A 15089-nucleotide genomic window follows, 5' to 3' on the forward strand; every position below is an offset into this window, starting at 1 on the left:
AGCTTTCAGAGAGAACTTTTGGGTTGGGTTCGAAAGCGCTTGCGTTTAAATTGAAGGACGAAACCCTATTTTTTATTATTTTTTTTTTATTTATTCAAATTTTACTTTTGATAACAATTTATAACAAACAATCGATCCGATTATCGCCGGAACGAATGCAAAAAACATTACAGATTCTTCACCAAAAAAATCACCAACAACCCCGGACATTAAAGGAGTAAAAAATCTCGAAATAGACATAATACTATTCGAAGCACCTGATAATGACCCCTTTTCTTCCTTCCCCGATTTTGTTAGCATCATTTCCATGCTAACGATTCGAACTAAAGCGGTTGTAATTCCAAATGGAATCAGAAACGTGTAAAAAACAATTAAATTTGGCGCCAGGTAAAAACCCAGACAGGAAATTGAGAGGATTACGAATGAATGGAAAAGTCTTTGCAAACAATTTGTGTCATTTTTATAAAAAGTTTCTGTAATCCAACCAAGTGTTAAAGATGTTAAAACACCAATGATACTAAAAAATGAAATTGTGTAACCAATGTAAAGCTGTGAAAGATTATGCTTTTCTTTTAAATATAAAGATTGGTTTGAATGGAAAAACGATGTGGTTATTCCAAATAAAAAACGGATTAAAAACGCATCCCAATAAATTTTCCAGTTGATTTTTTTAAGAATTTCCACCGATTTCTTCATTTCCAAATTTATCCCTTTAATTAAATCGAAAAGATTAACTACTTTTTCAGATTTAAATGATCCTTTTGTACTTGGCAAAAAACATGTTAAAGCTGCAATTAAAAAGTTCAAATTTTTATATCAAATCAAATTAATAACTTACTAATGTTAATTAAAAATAATCCAGAAGTTATCCAACAAACGTACATAAAACCATCATTTAATTCTGAAACATGACCCCCTAAAATAGGTCCAATAACAAACCCCAACATTCCTAAACCACTTGAGCGACCATACGCCTGTGCATGTTCAGTTTTTGGTAACAAATCAACAATTAGAGCTTTACACAACGTTTGGGTGTGTTTAAATCCTCCCAAAATAAATCGGAATATAAATATTAAAAAAACCCAACTAGACAAACCAATTAAAAAATAACAAACCATACAAATAATTAATGTTAATATTAAAACCTGTTTTCTTCCCCGTAAATCACTCCAACTACCCTAAAACCATCTGGTTAAAAAGATTTTTGTTTTATTTTCGTTTGTTACTATTAAAGGTCCCGCTAAAACTTGCAAAGCTGAATAGGTCGAACCCATTAATCCTATCGTAAGGTGCGAAGCACCTAGGGATCGCAAATGGGGTTGTAAAAGTGGAAACATTAAACCTATCGCGAATAAATCCTATGAAAATAGTTAAAAAATAAAGTTTTAATGGAAGGAATGCTAAGGATGGAAAGGAACTTACCATAAATGATATTCCATATACAATAAATAAGTTGTATTTGTTTGGTTTCATTATTAAAATAAATTCAGATGAAAATTTTGAGGTTATAATTGATCGTTGACGTAAACAGTTCCAAATTAACGTGAAGTTGGATGTTTCAAATATCTTTTAAAAATTATTAAAGTATCTTCTATATATTAAACATATTTAAATTTATTTAATTCACATTTAAAATTTTTTAAAGGAAATTTATTTATTTATAATTAATAATTAGAATTATTTAACAGGATGACGTTTTAACAATTAGCGTGAAGTTGTTTTTTCAGTAAATATTTTAGAAACTATTTGAAAAATTTTACATTTATTTGCAAATAAATATAATTGATTATAATTTTTTCAATATTTGAATTATAAAACAGTTAATAATTAAAACGTTCCATTTTCTAACAATTTTAGTATCAACTAGTCTGAAGTAAGCAAAAGTAAGTGAATGTCAATCATAAAATTGAAATCAAACTTAAGCACAAATATCAAGATTTTTTTAATTATTAAATAAATTTGTTTACAATGACGTAAATTAGATTATTATCGCATAAATAGAAGATAATTTAATATAGACATTGGTATGATATGAGTTATTAAGAGGTGAAAGTTGTAATATCAAATAATTTCCAAAATGAAACCACACATAACCTCACTTTTATATGTTATATCTTTTCTGGTGTGTTAAATTATTTTTGTGTAATATTTAATTGAAAAGCTATGTTTTAGGATTCAATATGCTACGGTTTAATAATGCCAGTTTTACCCATCCAGATTTTAATATTGGGTGGAAATCACACGATTTTGGGCTTTCATGCAATGCTCCATATAAGTTTTCAGTTATTTTCGGCACCACTATCAGTACGTATAATCTTTATTACATCAAGAAATGTTTTAGAGAATAATTTCAGACCTTTTTGAATAATTATCTTGGAAAAAAATTAAATTTAAAATTGTCCTTGCTACTGGGTGTTATTACAAGTATTTTAATGGGAATATATCCTTCTTATACAATAATAATAATATTAAGAGGAGTTTATTGTAAGTTGAGAAATAATGTGAAAAATTATATTAGATTTAATATGTTTTAGATTTGACCAATCAAACTCAATGTGCGATTAAAGCGTTTAATTTGGATCAAAATGCAATTTTAAATATTTTAGGTATTTTTGGGTTTATATTAGGACCGATTTTGGGTGGATATATTTTTGAGACAGCTACAGGATTTTATTTGTTATCACTTTTAACTGGTTCTTTTTATCTGATTTCTTTGATTTTATCCGGTTTTCTTCCATCAACAATAGAAAAGGATTCAAAAATATCATTGAAAAATATCATTTATGAAACATTCGAACCTTTAAGTAATATCCAATTAAAAAACATTTTTTTACTTCGCTTTTTAATCACGTTTGGTTTAACAGTTTTTTTTACAAAGTTTCCTGTGTTGTTAAAAGTTCATTATTTGTCATCGCATTCGCAAGTTGGGTGGACAATAGCCTATCAAAACTTCGTTCTTTTACTTTGTTCGTTTTCGTTAAAAATTTTTGAAAAAAAGTTAACTGTAAAAAACTTTCACAAACTGAGGCGATTTTTAAGTGTTTTGGCGATAAGTTCAACTGCTATTTGTTTTGCTCCAACTTACGAAATGTATTTAATCGGTTTCGTTTTTATGGCGTTATCGAAAGTGCTTGTTGATTCAGCGTGGAAAGAAATTGAGGATAATTTTAAAATCGATAATTTAGTTGGTGATTTAAAAACTGTTAACACGTTGAGTAGTGTTATTGCTCCTGTTATTTTGGGAGTTCTATGTGATATTTATTTACAAAATGCTGTTAAAATGCTCACAATTATTCCGTTAGTTATAGCATCGGTTTTGGGTAGTTATTATTATGTGGGAAGTGTAGATGTTGCTCAAAAAGGGGTTAATAAGAAAGAGAAAAAGGAAAAATAGTTTTATTTTAAGATTATTTGTATCAATTTACTTATTCATTAAATAAACTATTTGTTCCCCTTTTAATAATAAATTATTAGTGAGTTTATTTCTCATTTCTGCCTCAAGAAAACACAAAGTCCTTCCTTTTTTGAATGTTTTAGTTTCAATTAGAATCTCATCCCCCAAACGTGTTGGCTCTAAAAAGCTATAAATCCTTTCTTTAATTTTTTCATATAAATTCTTTTATTTCACCTTAAATGTAGATCAAGTGAAACATAAGTTAATTTTTTTTCGGATGTTGATTGTAAACCAATACCAGTTAAAACATCTATAGCCGTGGCTGAAAAGCCATCATGAAGGTTATCATATTCGTTTACATAATCCTCAGTTACCTTAAATTCTGCCTTTAATGACCCGTTTTTTACAGAAATAATTTTAATCTAAAAATAGAAAATTTTAAAACAATTTTAACTAATTTAAAATTGATACTTTATCTAAAACCATATTAAAACCTTTCTTAACTAGCAGAAATCTAGGTTCCATTTTACACCTTAAGCTGGAAACGTTTTTAAATGTAAAAGTAGATTAATATCTGAACTTTGAAATGAAATAATTTAACATAACCTCAAATTGAGTTCAAAGAAAATTGTTTGGTGTAATGTTGGTTGCCTATACATAAGTCATCGTCATTTTTGGCACCAAAACCCATTTTTAGACATTCTTCCACCTGGTTCCATGTTTTCTAGATGGCCGAGTCACCTTTACCTATTGATTTTGATGGATTGTACAATAATCGGTTCTTCACAATAAAATTATAATGCCTTCTCCATATTCCGTGATACCTATATTCCAGTCTTTTGAGAGTTTTAAGTGCTTCCAGATTAGCCAAGATAGTGTGGTCGATAGGTAGTATGGTGGACCAGAACCTCCCCAATTCTTCCATTGCTTCCTCCCAGTATAGCCCTGCATTTGCCTCAATATTCATCAATGTCTTGACATGCTCTATCCATTTGTTCTTGTAGTTTTGCTCCTAGTCCTTGTTCAAATTTTCTAGTTAGCTCAAGGTTTTTGAGAGCTTCCAAGTTGAGGTTGTCCTCTCTTTGTCCTTTTTCTTTTTTAACATCAGATATTCTTGCTCTTATTTTTGATTGAACTAGATAGTGGTCTGAGTCTAGCTACAAGCACATTCATTGAGGCATAGTTTCCAATAGCATTTTTGCGTTAAAGTCTTCCAGTATTACCTTTATGCCGTTTCTTGGGTTTCGTAAAATGCCTTTTTTTCTTCATGTTTTTTTCCGTGGGTGGGTTATTAGTCTTATTATGGAATTTTTGTAACCATCATATTTTTCAGAGAACGTGTCGTTGGCCTGTTGTTCAACCTCCATCCTGAAGGACCACAGACTTTTCTTTCGGGGTTTCCATTCCTTAACCGATCTGTACCGAAATTTGAGAGCTCACCCAGGCGGTCACGCGATTATTGGATATTCGAGGACGTAAGAGTAGGCAGAGCTGCTTGGGAGCCTATACACAAGTAGTAAGTTTTAATCTTAATAAATCATTAAGGATTTTTTTATTGTGGTTTTAAAATTGATGACACGAAATTCCACATCGTATGAAAATTTATCGTTTTATAGCGTGTGTGCGATCTAGAACTTCCACGAAAGTACTTTTTAACCCGATACCAAAACGATCTATTACCCGTTCGCTTTTACTCGCGCGCGTGTTCGCTCATGTGAACAACAATTACTCACTTAACAGTATGGACGAGCTAAGAACAATTAATTATGTCGGGGAATGAATTTGTAAAACGACAAATTTAAATAATAATTTATTCTAACTTAAAAGTCCACTGTCGTATAGAACGCAGTTGAACTTGTATTCAATGTTCTTCTAACATAAACTTCAATTTCATAGTTTCTTAAACGCCACATGTACATCGCCAAATTAAGTGAATGTTTAAAAATATTTACTTCATCTGTATCCTAAAAAGTTAGTTTTTTTAACAGATTTGTTGGAGTAAATCTATAACTTACTTCAATATCATTTTTTATAGCATCATCTTCACAATATTTAAAGTATTTAATTTCCTTTATAGCTTTACAAAATATTTCATAAGACACTTTATTGGCACATAAAAGACTTTTTAATACCGATTCAGATTTTACTTGAAGTTGATAACAACCGTGACCACTACAATTTAACCTAAATAATAAGAAAAACCAAACATAAATTCAAACTTGCAAAAACAACAAGAAAACTTACAATATATCAACTTTCATTTTTTGTTTTTCTTCATCATAAACAATCAACCCTTGATCAACAGAAACCGATTTTAATTGAAACAAAAAAACTATATCAAATGGAAATAATAGTTCATCCTCTACATTACTCACATAATGCATTTGTTTCACCTCTTGAAAATTTTTATATAAACTGTGCCTAAAACGTTTTATTTTAAATAAATTTAAAAACAAAGAATACTTGTATCTACAAATTTGCTGGGATTATTGACGGGGTGTTAAATTCGACAAATTCAAAAGTTGTCAATGGTGTGCACTTAAAATACGTTTTACTTTGAGGTCGCACTCTATATATGTTTACAACCATACCAGAGATTAAACCAAATGGATAAAGATATCTATTAAAATCGTTTAAAAAAATCCTAACACTCGCTTCATTTTGTTTAAGAACAATAACTTGCGTCGAATCACCTTTAAAATAAATATCTTAGTATAATTTTTGTAACTAACTTTGGGGTTTGTTTACCTGGTGTTCCAAAAGGTAATTGATATCGTTTTCCACCATAAAACGATTTTGCCAGGTTCTTAAAAAGTTTTTGCGCTATTAACCCCGTTATGTTAACATCATCAGTTTTTTCTCTAACATATGTAATAGCTTCTTGAACATTTAATAATTGTTGAGATAAATTAGAAAACGATTTAAAAACGAACTTTGTTGTGGATTTTTTAAATATAAACCCATTAAGGTTATAAAGTCTATTAATTTCCCTCCATTTATATGGTTGTCTAAAATGTTATTTCCTTTTTATTTTACTCACTTTAAAAGTTCAATGTGTTAATTAATTATCGTAAGTATGCAACCAATATCACAGTATTGGTATTGCAGTACCCATACTGTGATATTGGTTGCATACTTGCAATGATGACATCGCGTACAATAATTAATTAACACACTGTATGTACTTACAAAGGATATTTATGTACGACATCATATTCACAATTAATAGATAATAAAGGTCTCACTTTTAGTAATTCATTAGAAAGTATGATAAATATTTTTCCTAGTTTGTTATTATGAGCTTCAATCCAACATTCTTCTTGATCTGTTTGACCCTTTAAAACCTGTGAATTAAATTAATTTCAATTTTAAAGGGAAAAACTGTCAGATCACCTTACCGGACCAATATGACTTAAGTTAACTATAATTCTATTCGATACCACCTCAAAATCATTCACGTTATCACTTGCAACATTCGAAATTAAAATTAATGGAATAATATCATCACTATTAAGAATTACGCAAGAGATTGTTTCCTGATTTGGTACATTAAAAATTTCAGCAATAAGCAAAGTTTCTTTAATTAACACAAAATGATTAATATACTTTTTAATTTCATTATTTTTGAATATAAAAACGGGTACATTCCACTGCGAATCTACAAGCATAGGAACCCCAAACATATTGTTGATTTTTAAAAATCCAATAATGTAATTGTTAAGGTTTTTTTGATTATCAAAATGTTCTTTGTGAAAGGTATAAGTCCATAATGGAAATGATTGGTATTTAATATTGGTGTTATCAACTATTTTACAAGCACTAATTGGTTTTAAATTAAACCGATTATTATTAATTATTAATGTTTCTTTTAAAACTTGTAAAATTATGTTTCCATCTCGAACATCGAAATATTCATTAAACAAATTTCTGTGTTGTTTATAAACTTCCTTCATATAATCGTCATCTAAGTTATATTTTATTATTAAATCAAGTAAATCATTATTGTATTTTTGTGTTATTATCGGAAACTCAATCTGACATTCATCACACAATATTGGATATTTCTCCTCCGTATCATGACATATTTTAATTGTAATTTTGTAATTTGGTGTAAAAAAGGTTTTATTTGCAAGTACCCATTTTGCTGCATAAAATATATTTGATTCTCCTTTTATTTGAAATGATAATAAATCTTCATCGATTGAAGAAATTTCACCCTAAAAATATGTATTTTAATGATAATTATTTATAATTAAATGATATTCTTTTTTAATTACCTCATAAACATTAATTGGCATTGTAAAAGAATATAACTTTAAACTTAACCTCAAAATAATTTGAATGATATAAACTTATACAACATAGGCAACCAACACTTCACCTTAATAAATTTGGTGGTCTATACCAAAATGTTTTCTTTTTTAAAGATTATTAAAAAATATTAAATTTTTTATAAATAATAATAAAGAAAAATTGATAACAAATAAACAACAATAATCAATAAAAGAAAGGAGTAGTAATTCGCCTATATTAATTAAAATGGTTTAGAATCAATTCAACCGTTAAAAGATAAGATTAAAGATTTTATTGCCACCGGGTTCTCTTTGGAAAGCTTCAAGGGAACTTTATAAATCACTTCCTCAGTTTCTATATTACAGTAAAACAATTCCCAAAAAGAAAACATTTCCGTTTTTAATTAATCATTATTAATAAATCATTTTTTGATTCGATAAACTTCACCTCGAAACGTACACTTTATGGAATGCGGATGCATAAGTGCTTCTAAAGAGGTAAAGATTGACCCCGAAGGTCACGCGATCTTCCGAGGGATGTTAACCGACGTTTAAAAGACGTCCGCAAAGATACGCGCTTCCTACCTATTTAGTTAAAGCCAGAAAGCTATTTAGATGGACGTCCAGGAGTTCTTTGCAAAAAATTCTTCTCTGAAGACTTGAGCTATTTATAATGCTTAACTAACGTGTTCTATATATGATAGGAGGTTGAGAATTTGAAATAATATTAAGGAAATTCTCATTTATTTTAAAAATTATCTCAATAAAAGTTAAAGGAGCCACAAATAAACCAGCAGATAATGGCGAAGTGGCACAAACGATGGTAAGAATACACATATTTATAAAGATCTTATCGGTATGGTACTGTCATGGGCATTCTACTGATTACTACATATCGCAAGCAAAATCACCGGCTATAGTAGCTGATTTGGATGTGAAGTGTTGGACATTCCTGGGCATATCTTTCATTGTGCTGAATTCGTGGAGTCGAAAAGTAAGTGGCACACTTACTGGCAGAAAAGAGTCAGAGCGAGCTTAATGTGTCCATGAAAATAGTTCCATAGTGCATCAGGCCGCCTATGATAGTTAAAGAACTTGCAGAGAGGAAGGAGAAGAGAGGAAAAATTTTCATTTCCTTCATTTCTAATAGTGCACAAAAACTTATAAATTTCCTCTTCAACCAATACAAATGTACATGAAAGCTGTATAATGGCTTACGAAGCCACTCTTTAGCTGTATAACAAGGTGTTATGTTTAAAATATTTTACACTCATCGTTGTTATAAACATTTTTAAGATTGTAAATTTTTTATACACAAAACGGTTAGTACCGGATGGTTCAAAATGGTCAGTAGTAATAATAATAATAGTAATAGTACGGAATTGCATTTACAATCACCCGCGGTGTGAAGTGGTCAGCTTGAGTCCGGGACACCTACGCGTGTTTCTCATTTATTGTTATTGCCCCCCTCTTGATAGGAAAAACGATCAAAACGATTTAGAAAGAAAAAAAAATGGCAAAACGAAGAATAATAATAAAATAAACGTCGCGAGGTGGCGAAGAAAAAGTTTATTAGTGCCGTGTCTGGAAGCCGTCGCCGTCGCCGTCGCGGTCGTTGTCTCTCGGGGTCTCTCCTAATCACGAAACTAATTATTACAACGACACCTTATAGGAAACGGTTCGCGTCGGTCGTTTCGCTTATCAAACTGCCATTTCGCAAGTGTAAAGTGCTGCTGTTGCTGTTGCCCGTCGTCACCGTCCCGTGACCCCTCTATTTCTTATCCGTTCCTATTAATTCAACACCCCGCGTTTGTTGTTACGTTAAATATAAAATAAATCTTTATGAATCACACCTAATACACACATGAATTAACGTTGCAATCATGTTGAAATGTTACGAAAGTTTCGCGAAAAGGTTATTCTCACCTTAATTGGGAACCTAATCAACCTTAAGAGATTAATTAATGAATATAATTTTTAAAAATCCTTTAATTTGATACCAAATATTATTGTTTCTGTTATGTCAAAAATGACAGCTGTCAAATGAATTTAATCGAAAAATATGTAGATACAGTTGCTCACAAAATTGAGTATACCGGGGAATGGAACTTTTCCAACAATATTAACAATAATAAGAAATGATATGAAATTTACGCTGTAAAATTGAGTAAACAGTTAAGCAAAAGTGATTAAGTTTAGGTTGGTATTGTTTTAATACGATGTATAGTTCATTTTTTTCTATACTCTGTTTTTTAAACCAGGAGGAGTAAACGCGAAAGTCAGATTTACACTAGGAAAAATCACCAGAAAATATCACTAGATGTTTTGGCGGTAAATTTAAATTAATAATTATTATTATTTATTTATTTACTTATTATTGTATTTATTTTCGTTTGTTATCGTCAACACTAAACATACAAATTAACATTGAAGTTATGAGTGTATTTATTTCAAAATATAATAAAGAAGGAACAAAATTTATAATAATGACACGAAATTGTCGAATTGTCAATAACCTAACTTACAAATTCAAAATCAAAATTCAAAATTCCTTCCTCGAACCTTCCTCGCATTCAACCAATCACGTGCAAGGTCAATCTGGTGACAAATTTAAAATACTCCTCCTGGTTTAAAAACAGAGTATAATTGCCAAAGAAAACTTCAAGGTATAATTAATGTTTGTAAACAAAACTAACCTTACCTAACATTCCTTCACGCTATAATTGACATTACAAAAGAAAACTTCACGCTATAATTCCCATTACTAATTGCCAAAGAAAACTTCATGGTATAATTAATGTTTGTAAACAAAACTAACCTTACCTCACATTCCTTCACGCTATAATGGACATTACAAAAGAAAACTTCACGCTATAATTGCCATTACAAATTGCCAAAGAATACTTCATGGTATAATTAATGTTTGTAAACAAAACTAACCTTACCTCACATTCCTTTACGCTATAATTGACATTACAAAAGAAAACTTCACGCTATAATTGCCATTACTAATTGCCAAAGAATACTTCATGGTATAATTAATGTTTGTAAACAAAACTAACCTTACCTAACATTCAGCGTCTGAAGACACAGGGCTAAACCCGAAACTTAAAAATATACAACTTAGCGCTGAATAACAATTAAAACTAGAACTATACTCTGTTTTCAGACCAGGAGTAGTAAACGCGAAAGTCAGATTTACACTGGGAAAAATCACCAGAAAATATCACTAGATATTTTGGCGGTAAATTTAAATTAATAATTATTATTTATTTATTTACTTATTATTGTATTTATTTTCGTTTGTTATCGTCAACACTATACATACAAACTAACATTGAAGTTATGAGTGTATTTATTTCAAAATATAATAAAAAAGGGTTTAAGAACACAAAATATACAATAATGACATGAAACTGTCGAATTATCAATTACCGAACCTTCAAATTCAAAATCAAAATTCAAAATTGCCTGTGTGTGAGCCTTCCTCGCATTCAACCAATCACGTGCAAGGTCAATCTGGTGACAAATTTAAAATACTCCTCCTGGTTTAAAAACAGAGTATATAATACCTGTCAAATTGTTGTAAAGTTGGCAAAATTAATAGGGAGTTTTGTTTTATCATGTTTTGAAGTAAATATATGTCACATTGACGTTTGAGCTTTCATTATTCAAAAAGCAAAGGTGCATAAAAAGTGTTGTGGGGTGTTTATTTACCATTTATTTACCTAGAAAAGGTATTTTATTCTATTAATTACTTTGTAGCACGTTTTTACAACAATATGTACTTCGTGAAAATCGTATTTACCTAAAAATGTATTAGTATTTTAACCTCAACTAAATAGTTACTGAAAATGTTACTAAAACCATGAAAACAACATAAATTTTATAAGGGTCCTAGACAATACCAACAGAAACGAGAACAAAATCAAGTAAGTATAATTTCGAGAATTATTGACAATGACTTTAGAAATGAGAAAACTTTATATAGCTATATTCTGCAGGTAAATCCTTTAGAGATATTGGTAAAATTATTGGAAGACCTCATTTCACGGTACAAAAAATTATAAACAAGTGGAAGTATGAAGGAACATTGAAAAACTCGGATATTAATCCTATTCAACATTCATGGAGAGAAGTTAAGTTTTAGCACTGAATTTAGTGAGCAACTATATTTATTTATTCATTAATTATTTGGAATTCTTAATTGTGAATTATTTAGTTTAATGAAAATTGTAATTAAAAAATGTTTTTGATAAATCAATTTTTGTCTTAGAACGTATATTAAATAAACCGAGACACGGTCAACGCCAATAACGATCAATTTCTCGTAACGTTTTACTCCTCGCGCATCCGGTTGCGTTTTATAAATAAACGGTACGGCTAAAAATGACGCTAAAATAAATAGCGGTTATTTAAATTGTTAATGGGCCGATTAACGTGTGCGAGCTCGCTCGCTCACTCTCGTTCGGTTCTCGAAGAAGAAGATGCGTTTTAAGCGAAATGCGATTCGCGTGCACATCCGGCGCGCACTATTTGCGTAATATGTGCTAGTCGTCTTTTACTTTTTTCCTTTAAACTACCTAGTACTACTACCTTTTATTACTTTATTACTTTTAATTTTCTTGTTCCATCTCTCTTCTCTGATCTCTATCTCCTTTCTTTTTTTTTCTTTTCGGCTTTCTTGTTGTAGAACGTCGTTCACCATCATTTGTAACGCCGCCGTTCAGTTCGTTTCGTTCGGTTACGTCTAATGATGTATGTAATGCGCGTACGGTAGCCCAGTACAAACCGGTAATTGAAGATATATGCCCGTGTACCTTCGCTTGTACGTACTTGTACGTAGTTACTACTACCAAACACTTTATACATTCACGTCCTCCAACTCTTTGGATACCAATTTTCAAACAATAATTTGTTTTAAGAAAGAAAACACATTATAACTTTTTATTTTTCCAACTTTTGGGAGTTTTTTCACCTTTACAAGACCTTCGCAATAAGTTATTTCTACGACGACGAAGAAGTGTAAGAGATGCACTGACCCGTGGGGGCGCCGCCGTCGCTTCGGTAAGCCGACCTTATTGTAACATTGTTACTGGGGTAATTTATGTAAACCCGTACTCGTCTCTTCTCTCCTTGGCGTCCTAGCGGGGTCGGCTATGAATAATTATAATCATAAATTTGCCGCGAAACGCGATACTTATTCGTCCTCTATGAGTTCTGGAGGCGAGCTTAGAACCTGGGGCTTTGTACCCCCGGTGAATTATCGGCAATAAAAGCGTCGACGCCGACGACAAGTGACAAAATTCGCGATCCCAAGCGAAGACCAGACCTTAAGAGTATTAGCTCTCGAAAGAAACTCAAAGTCAAAGAAGTAAAAGTGTTTAAAGTCTTTGCGAGCTAATAATAAACCAAGGACGGTTTCATATCCAACACACACAGAGTACCAAAGAAATACTAAAAAGTAATGTTTAAAGTTTCTTTTACTGCAAATACCACATAGAAAATAAAGAAAAAATCTTTTTTCTTACGACTTGTGCAAGCCATAAACGAATTTTTGACTTTTTCACTTTCACGTTCAAGTATGTAGGGAAATTGAAAACATCTCTTCTTGATTTGAACGGATCGCGATGCTGAAGAAGTGAAAAAGACTCTTGTGAACTAGTTTACGAGCTGGAGGACGTCGGGAAACGGTACGATCACGATAACGCGTTTATTATAAATCGCGTATGCATGTATTAGAGTTGCATCTGACTACAACCGACAACAGAATGGATTACTTTATTATATACCGGCTTAGAATGAACCATTTCAGATACATTTTTATGTATAAATTGTGATTTAATATAATAATAAGTGCTTACAATCAACTTAATACGGTTGTGCTAAACGTAGAATGTATAAGTGGAGTTTTGAGAGATACTCAATTATTTAAAGCAATTTTGGATACAATTCGTTGGATAAGAATTAACTTGACCACAATACATCTATATTTGATGTGGTATTGATGTCGTTCATTATTTTTTGGATTTTTGCATAATCATAGAAATTTGGTTTTGTATTAATAAAACGTAAATATACTAGAATTCATTATGTATTGTTGACCGTTTACGTTTATTGTTGTATTTAATCCATATAAAGTCGATACGAAGTAATTTTGTAGAATTTTATAACCTCAAATTTCATTTTTCATTAATTTCTTATTGTATTTTCGTCCAATTCTTCATCAAAACTCCCATATGATGGATGGTTTGCGTTCTTGACATGCTAAGATTATCGTTTTCAATACTTTCAACCGGTTAAACGTTTTTCAAATACTGTATAAGTTTGTATCGATGTAGTGTCGATTTAGTGCCTTGCCGGCAAGCGACCTCAGCGTAATTGTATAGAATGTTCTTGAAAACTGTGTACGTTTGTAATGATGTAGCGCCTCGCCCGCAAGCGTTCTCGGCTTAATTGCATCATACGTTCTTCAAAACTGTATAGGTTTGTATCGATGTAATATCGATTAAGCTCCTCGCCCGCAAGCGACCTCGGTTTAAATGTATCATAAGTTCTTGAAAACTTTACGCTTGTAATGATGTGGTACTGATGTAGCGCCTCGCCCGCAAGCGACCTCGGCTTAATTGAATCATACGTTGTTCACTATAAAGGTTTGTATCTATTTGGTAATTAATATAACACCTCGGCTGCAAGCGACCTTGTCTTTAGTAAGGCATACCTTTTCAAACTATATAGGTTTGCATTGATGTAGTGTCGATTTAGTGCCTCGCCGACAAGCGACTTCAGCGTAATTGTATAGAATGTTCTTGAAAACTGTGTACGTTTGTAATGATGTGGTACTGATGTAGCGCCTCGCTCGCAATCGTCCTCGGCTTAATTGCATCATACGTTCTTCAACACTGTATAGGTTTGTATCGATGTAATATCGATTAAGCTCCTCGCCCGCAAGCGACCTCGATTTAAATGTATCATATGTTCTTGAAAACTTTACGCTTGTAATGATGTGGTACTGATGTAGCGCCTCGCCCGCAAGCGACCTCGGCTTAATTGTATCATACGTTGTTCATTATAAAGATTTGTGTCTATTTGGTAATTAATATAACACCTCGGCTGCAAGCAACCTTGTCTTTAGTAAGGCATACCTTTTCAAACTATATAGGTTTGCATCGATGTAGTGTCGATTTAGTGCCTCGCCGGCAAGCGACGTCAGCGTAATTGTATGGAATGTTCTCGAAAACTGTGTACGTTTGTAATGATGTGGTACTGATGTAGCGCCTCGCCCGCAAGCGTCCTTGGCTTAATTGCATCATACGTTCTTCAAAATTGTATAAGTTTGTATCGATGTAATATCGATTAAGCTCCTCGCCCGCAAGCGACCTCGGTTTAAATGTATCATAAGT

At 31.5% G+C, this 15089-nt stretch overlaps 3 protein-coding genes across 13 annotated transcripts in view; 1 reads left to right on the top strand and 2 right to left on the bottom strand.

The window, feature by feature from the left end:
• Positions 1–75: 75 nt before the first annotated feature.
• LOC111428143 (major facilitator superfamily domain-containing protein 9-like) lies at positions 76–1540 on the bottom strand. Its single transcript, XM_023063554.2, has 4 exons — positions 1423–1540; positions 1227–1358; positions 839–1178; positions 76–788 (listed from the first exon to the last, which is right to left on the bottom strand). The coding sequence occupies exons 1-4, from the start codon at positions 1471–1473 to the stop codon at positions 91–93; spliced, it is 1221 nt and encodes a 406-aa protein (XP_022919322.2). The 5' UTR covers positions 1474–1540; the 3' UTR covers positions 76–90.
• A 327-nt stretch (positions 1541–1867) lies between these two features.
• LOC111428145 (ras-related and estrogen-regulated growth inhibitor-like) overlaps positions 1868–15089 on the top strand; it is a 70944-nt gene continuing 57722 nt past the window's right edge. The window contains exons 1-4 of the transcript XR_011641673.1: positions 1868–2122; positions 2173–2304; positions 2355–2484; positions 2535–4910. The gene's annotated coding sequence lies outside the window, so the exon portion shown is untranslated. The remainder of the gene's footprint in view (positions 2123–2172; positions 2305–2354; positions 2485–2534; positions 4911–15089) is intronic.
• Positions 3382–7769, bottom strand: LOC111428141 (uncharacterized). 11 transcript variants are annotated; one of them, XM_071199525.1, is made up of 11 exons: positions 7672–7768; positions 6793–7611; positions 6584–6738; positions 6143–6402; positions 5868–6087; positions 5639–5815; positions 5410–5578; positions 5128–5358; positions 3866–4897; positions 3629–3816; positions 3382–3581 (listed from the first exon to the last, which is right to left on the bottom strand). In XM_071199525.1, exons 1-8 carry the CDS (start codon positions 7690–7692, stop codon positions 5215–5217), a joined length of 1965 nt encoding a protein of 654 aa, XP_071055626.1. In that variant the 5' UTR covers positions 7693–7768; the 3' UTR covers positions 3382–3581; positions 3629–3816; positions 3866–4897; positions 5128–5214. The 11 variants fall into 11 exon arrangements, with proteins under 11 accessions (XP_071055626.1, XP_071055625.1, XP_071055632.1 ...); XM_071199524.1 differs by having other exon boundaries at positions 3866–4551; positions 4618–5358; XM_071199531.1 differs by having other exon boundaries at positions 3629–3704; positions 3769–3816; positions 3889–5358.

Source organism: Onthophagus taurus, chromosome 10, assembly GCF_036711975.1.
Source record: "Onthophagus taurus isolate NC chromosome 10, IU_Otau_3.0, whole genome shotgun sequence".
Taxonomy (NCBI): Eukaryota; Metazoa; Arthropoda; class Insecta; order Coleoptera; family Scarabaeidae; genus Onthophagus; species Onthophagus taurus.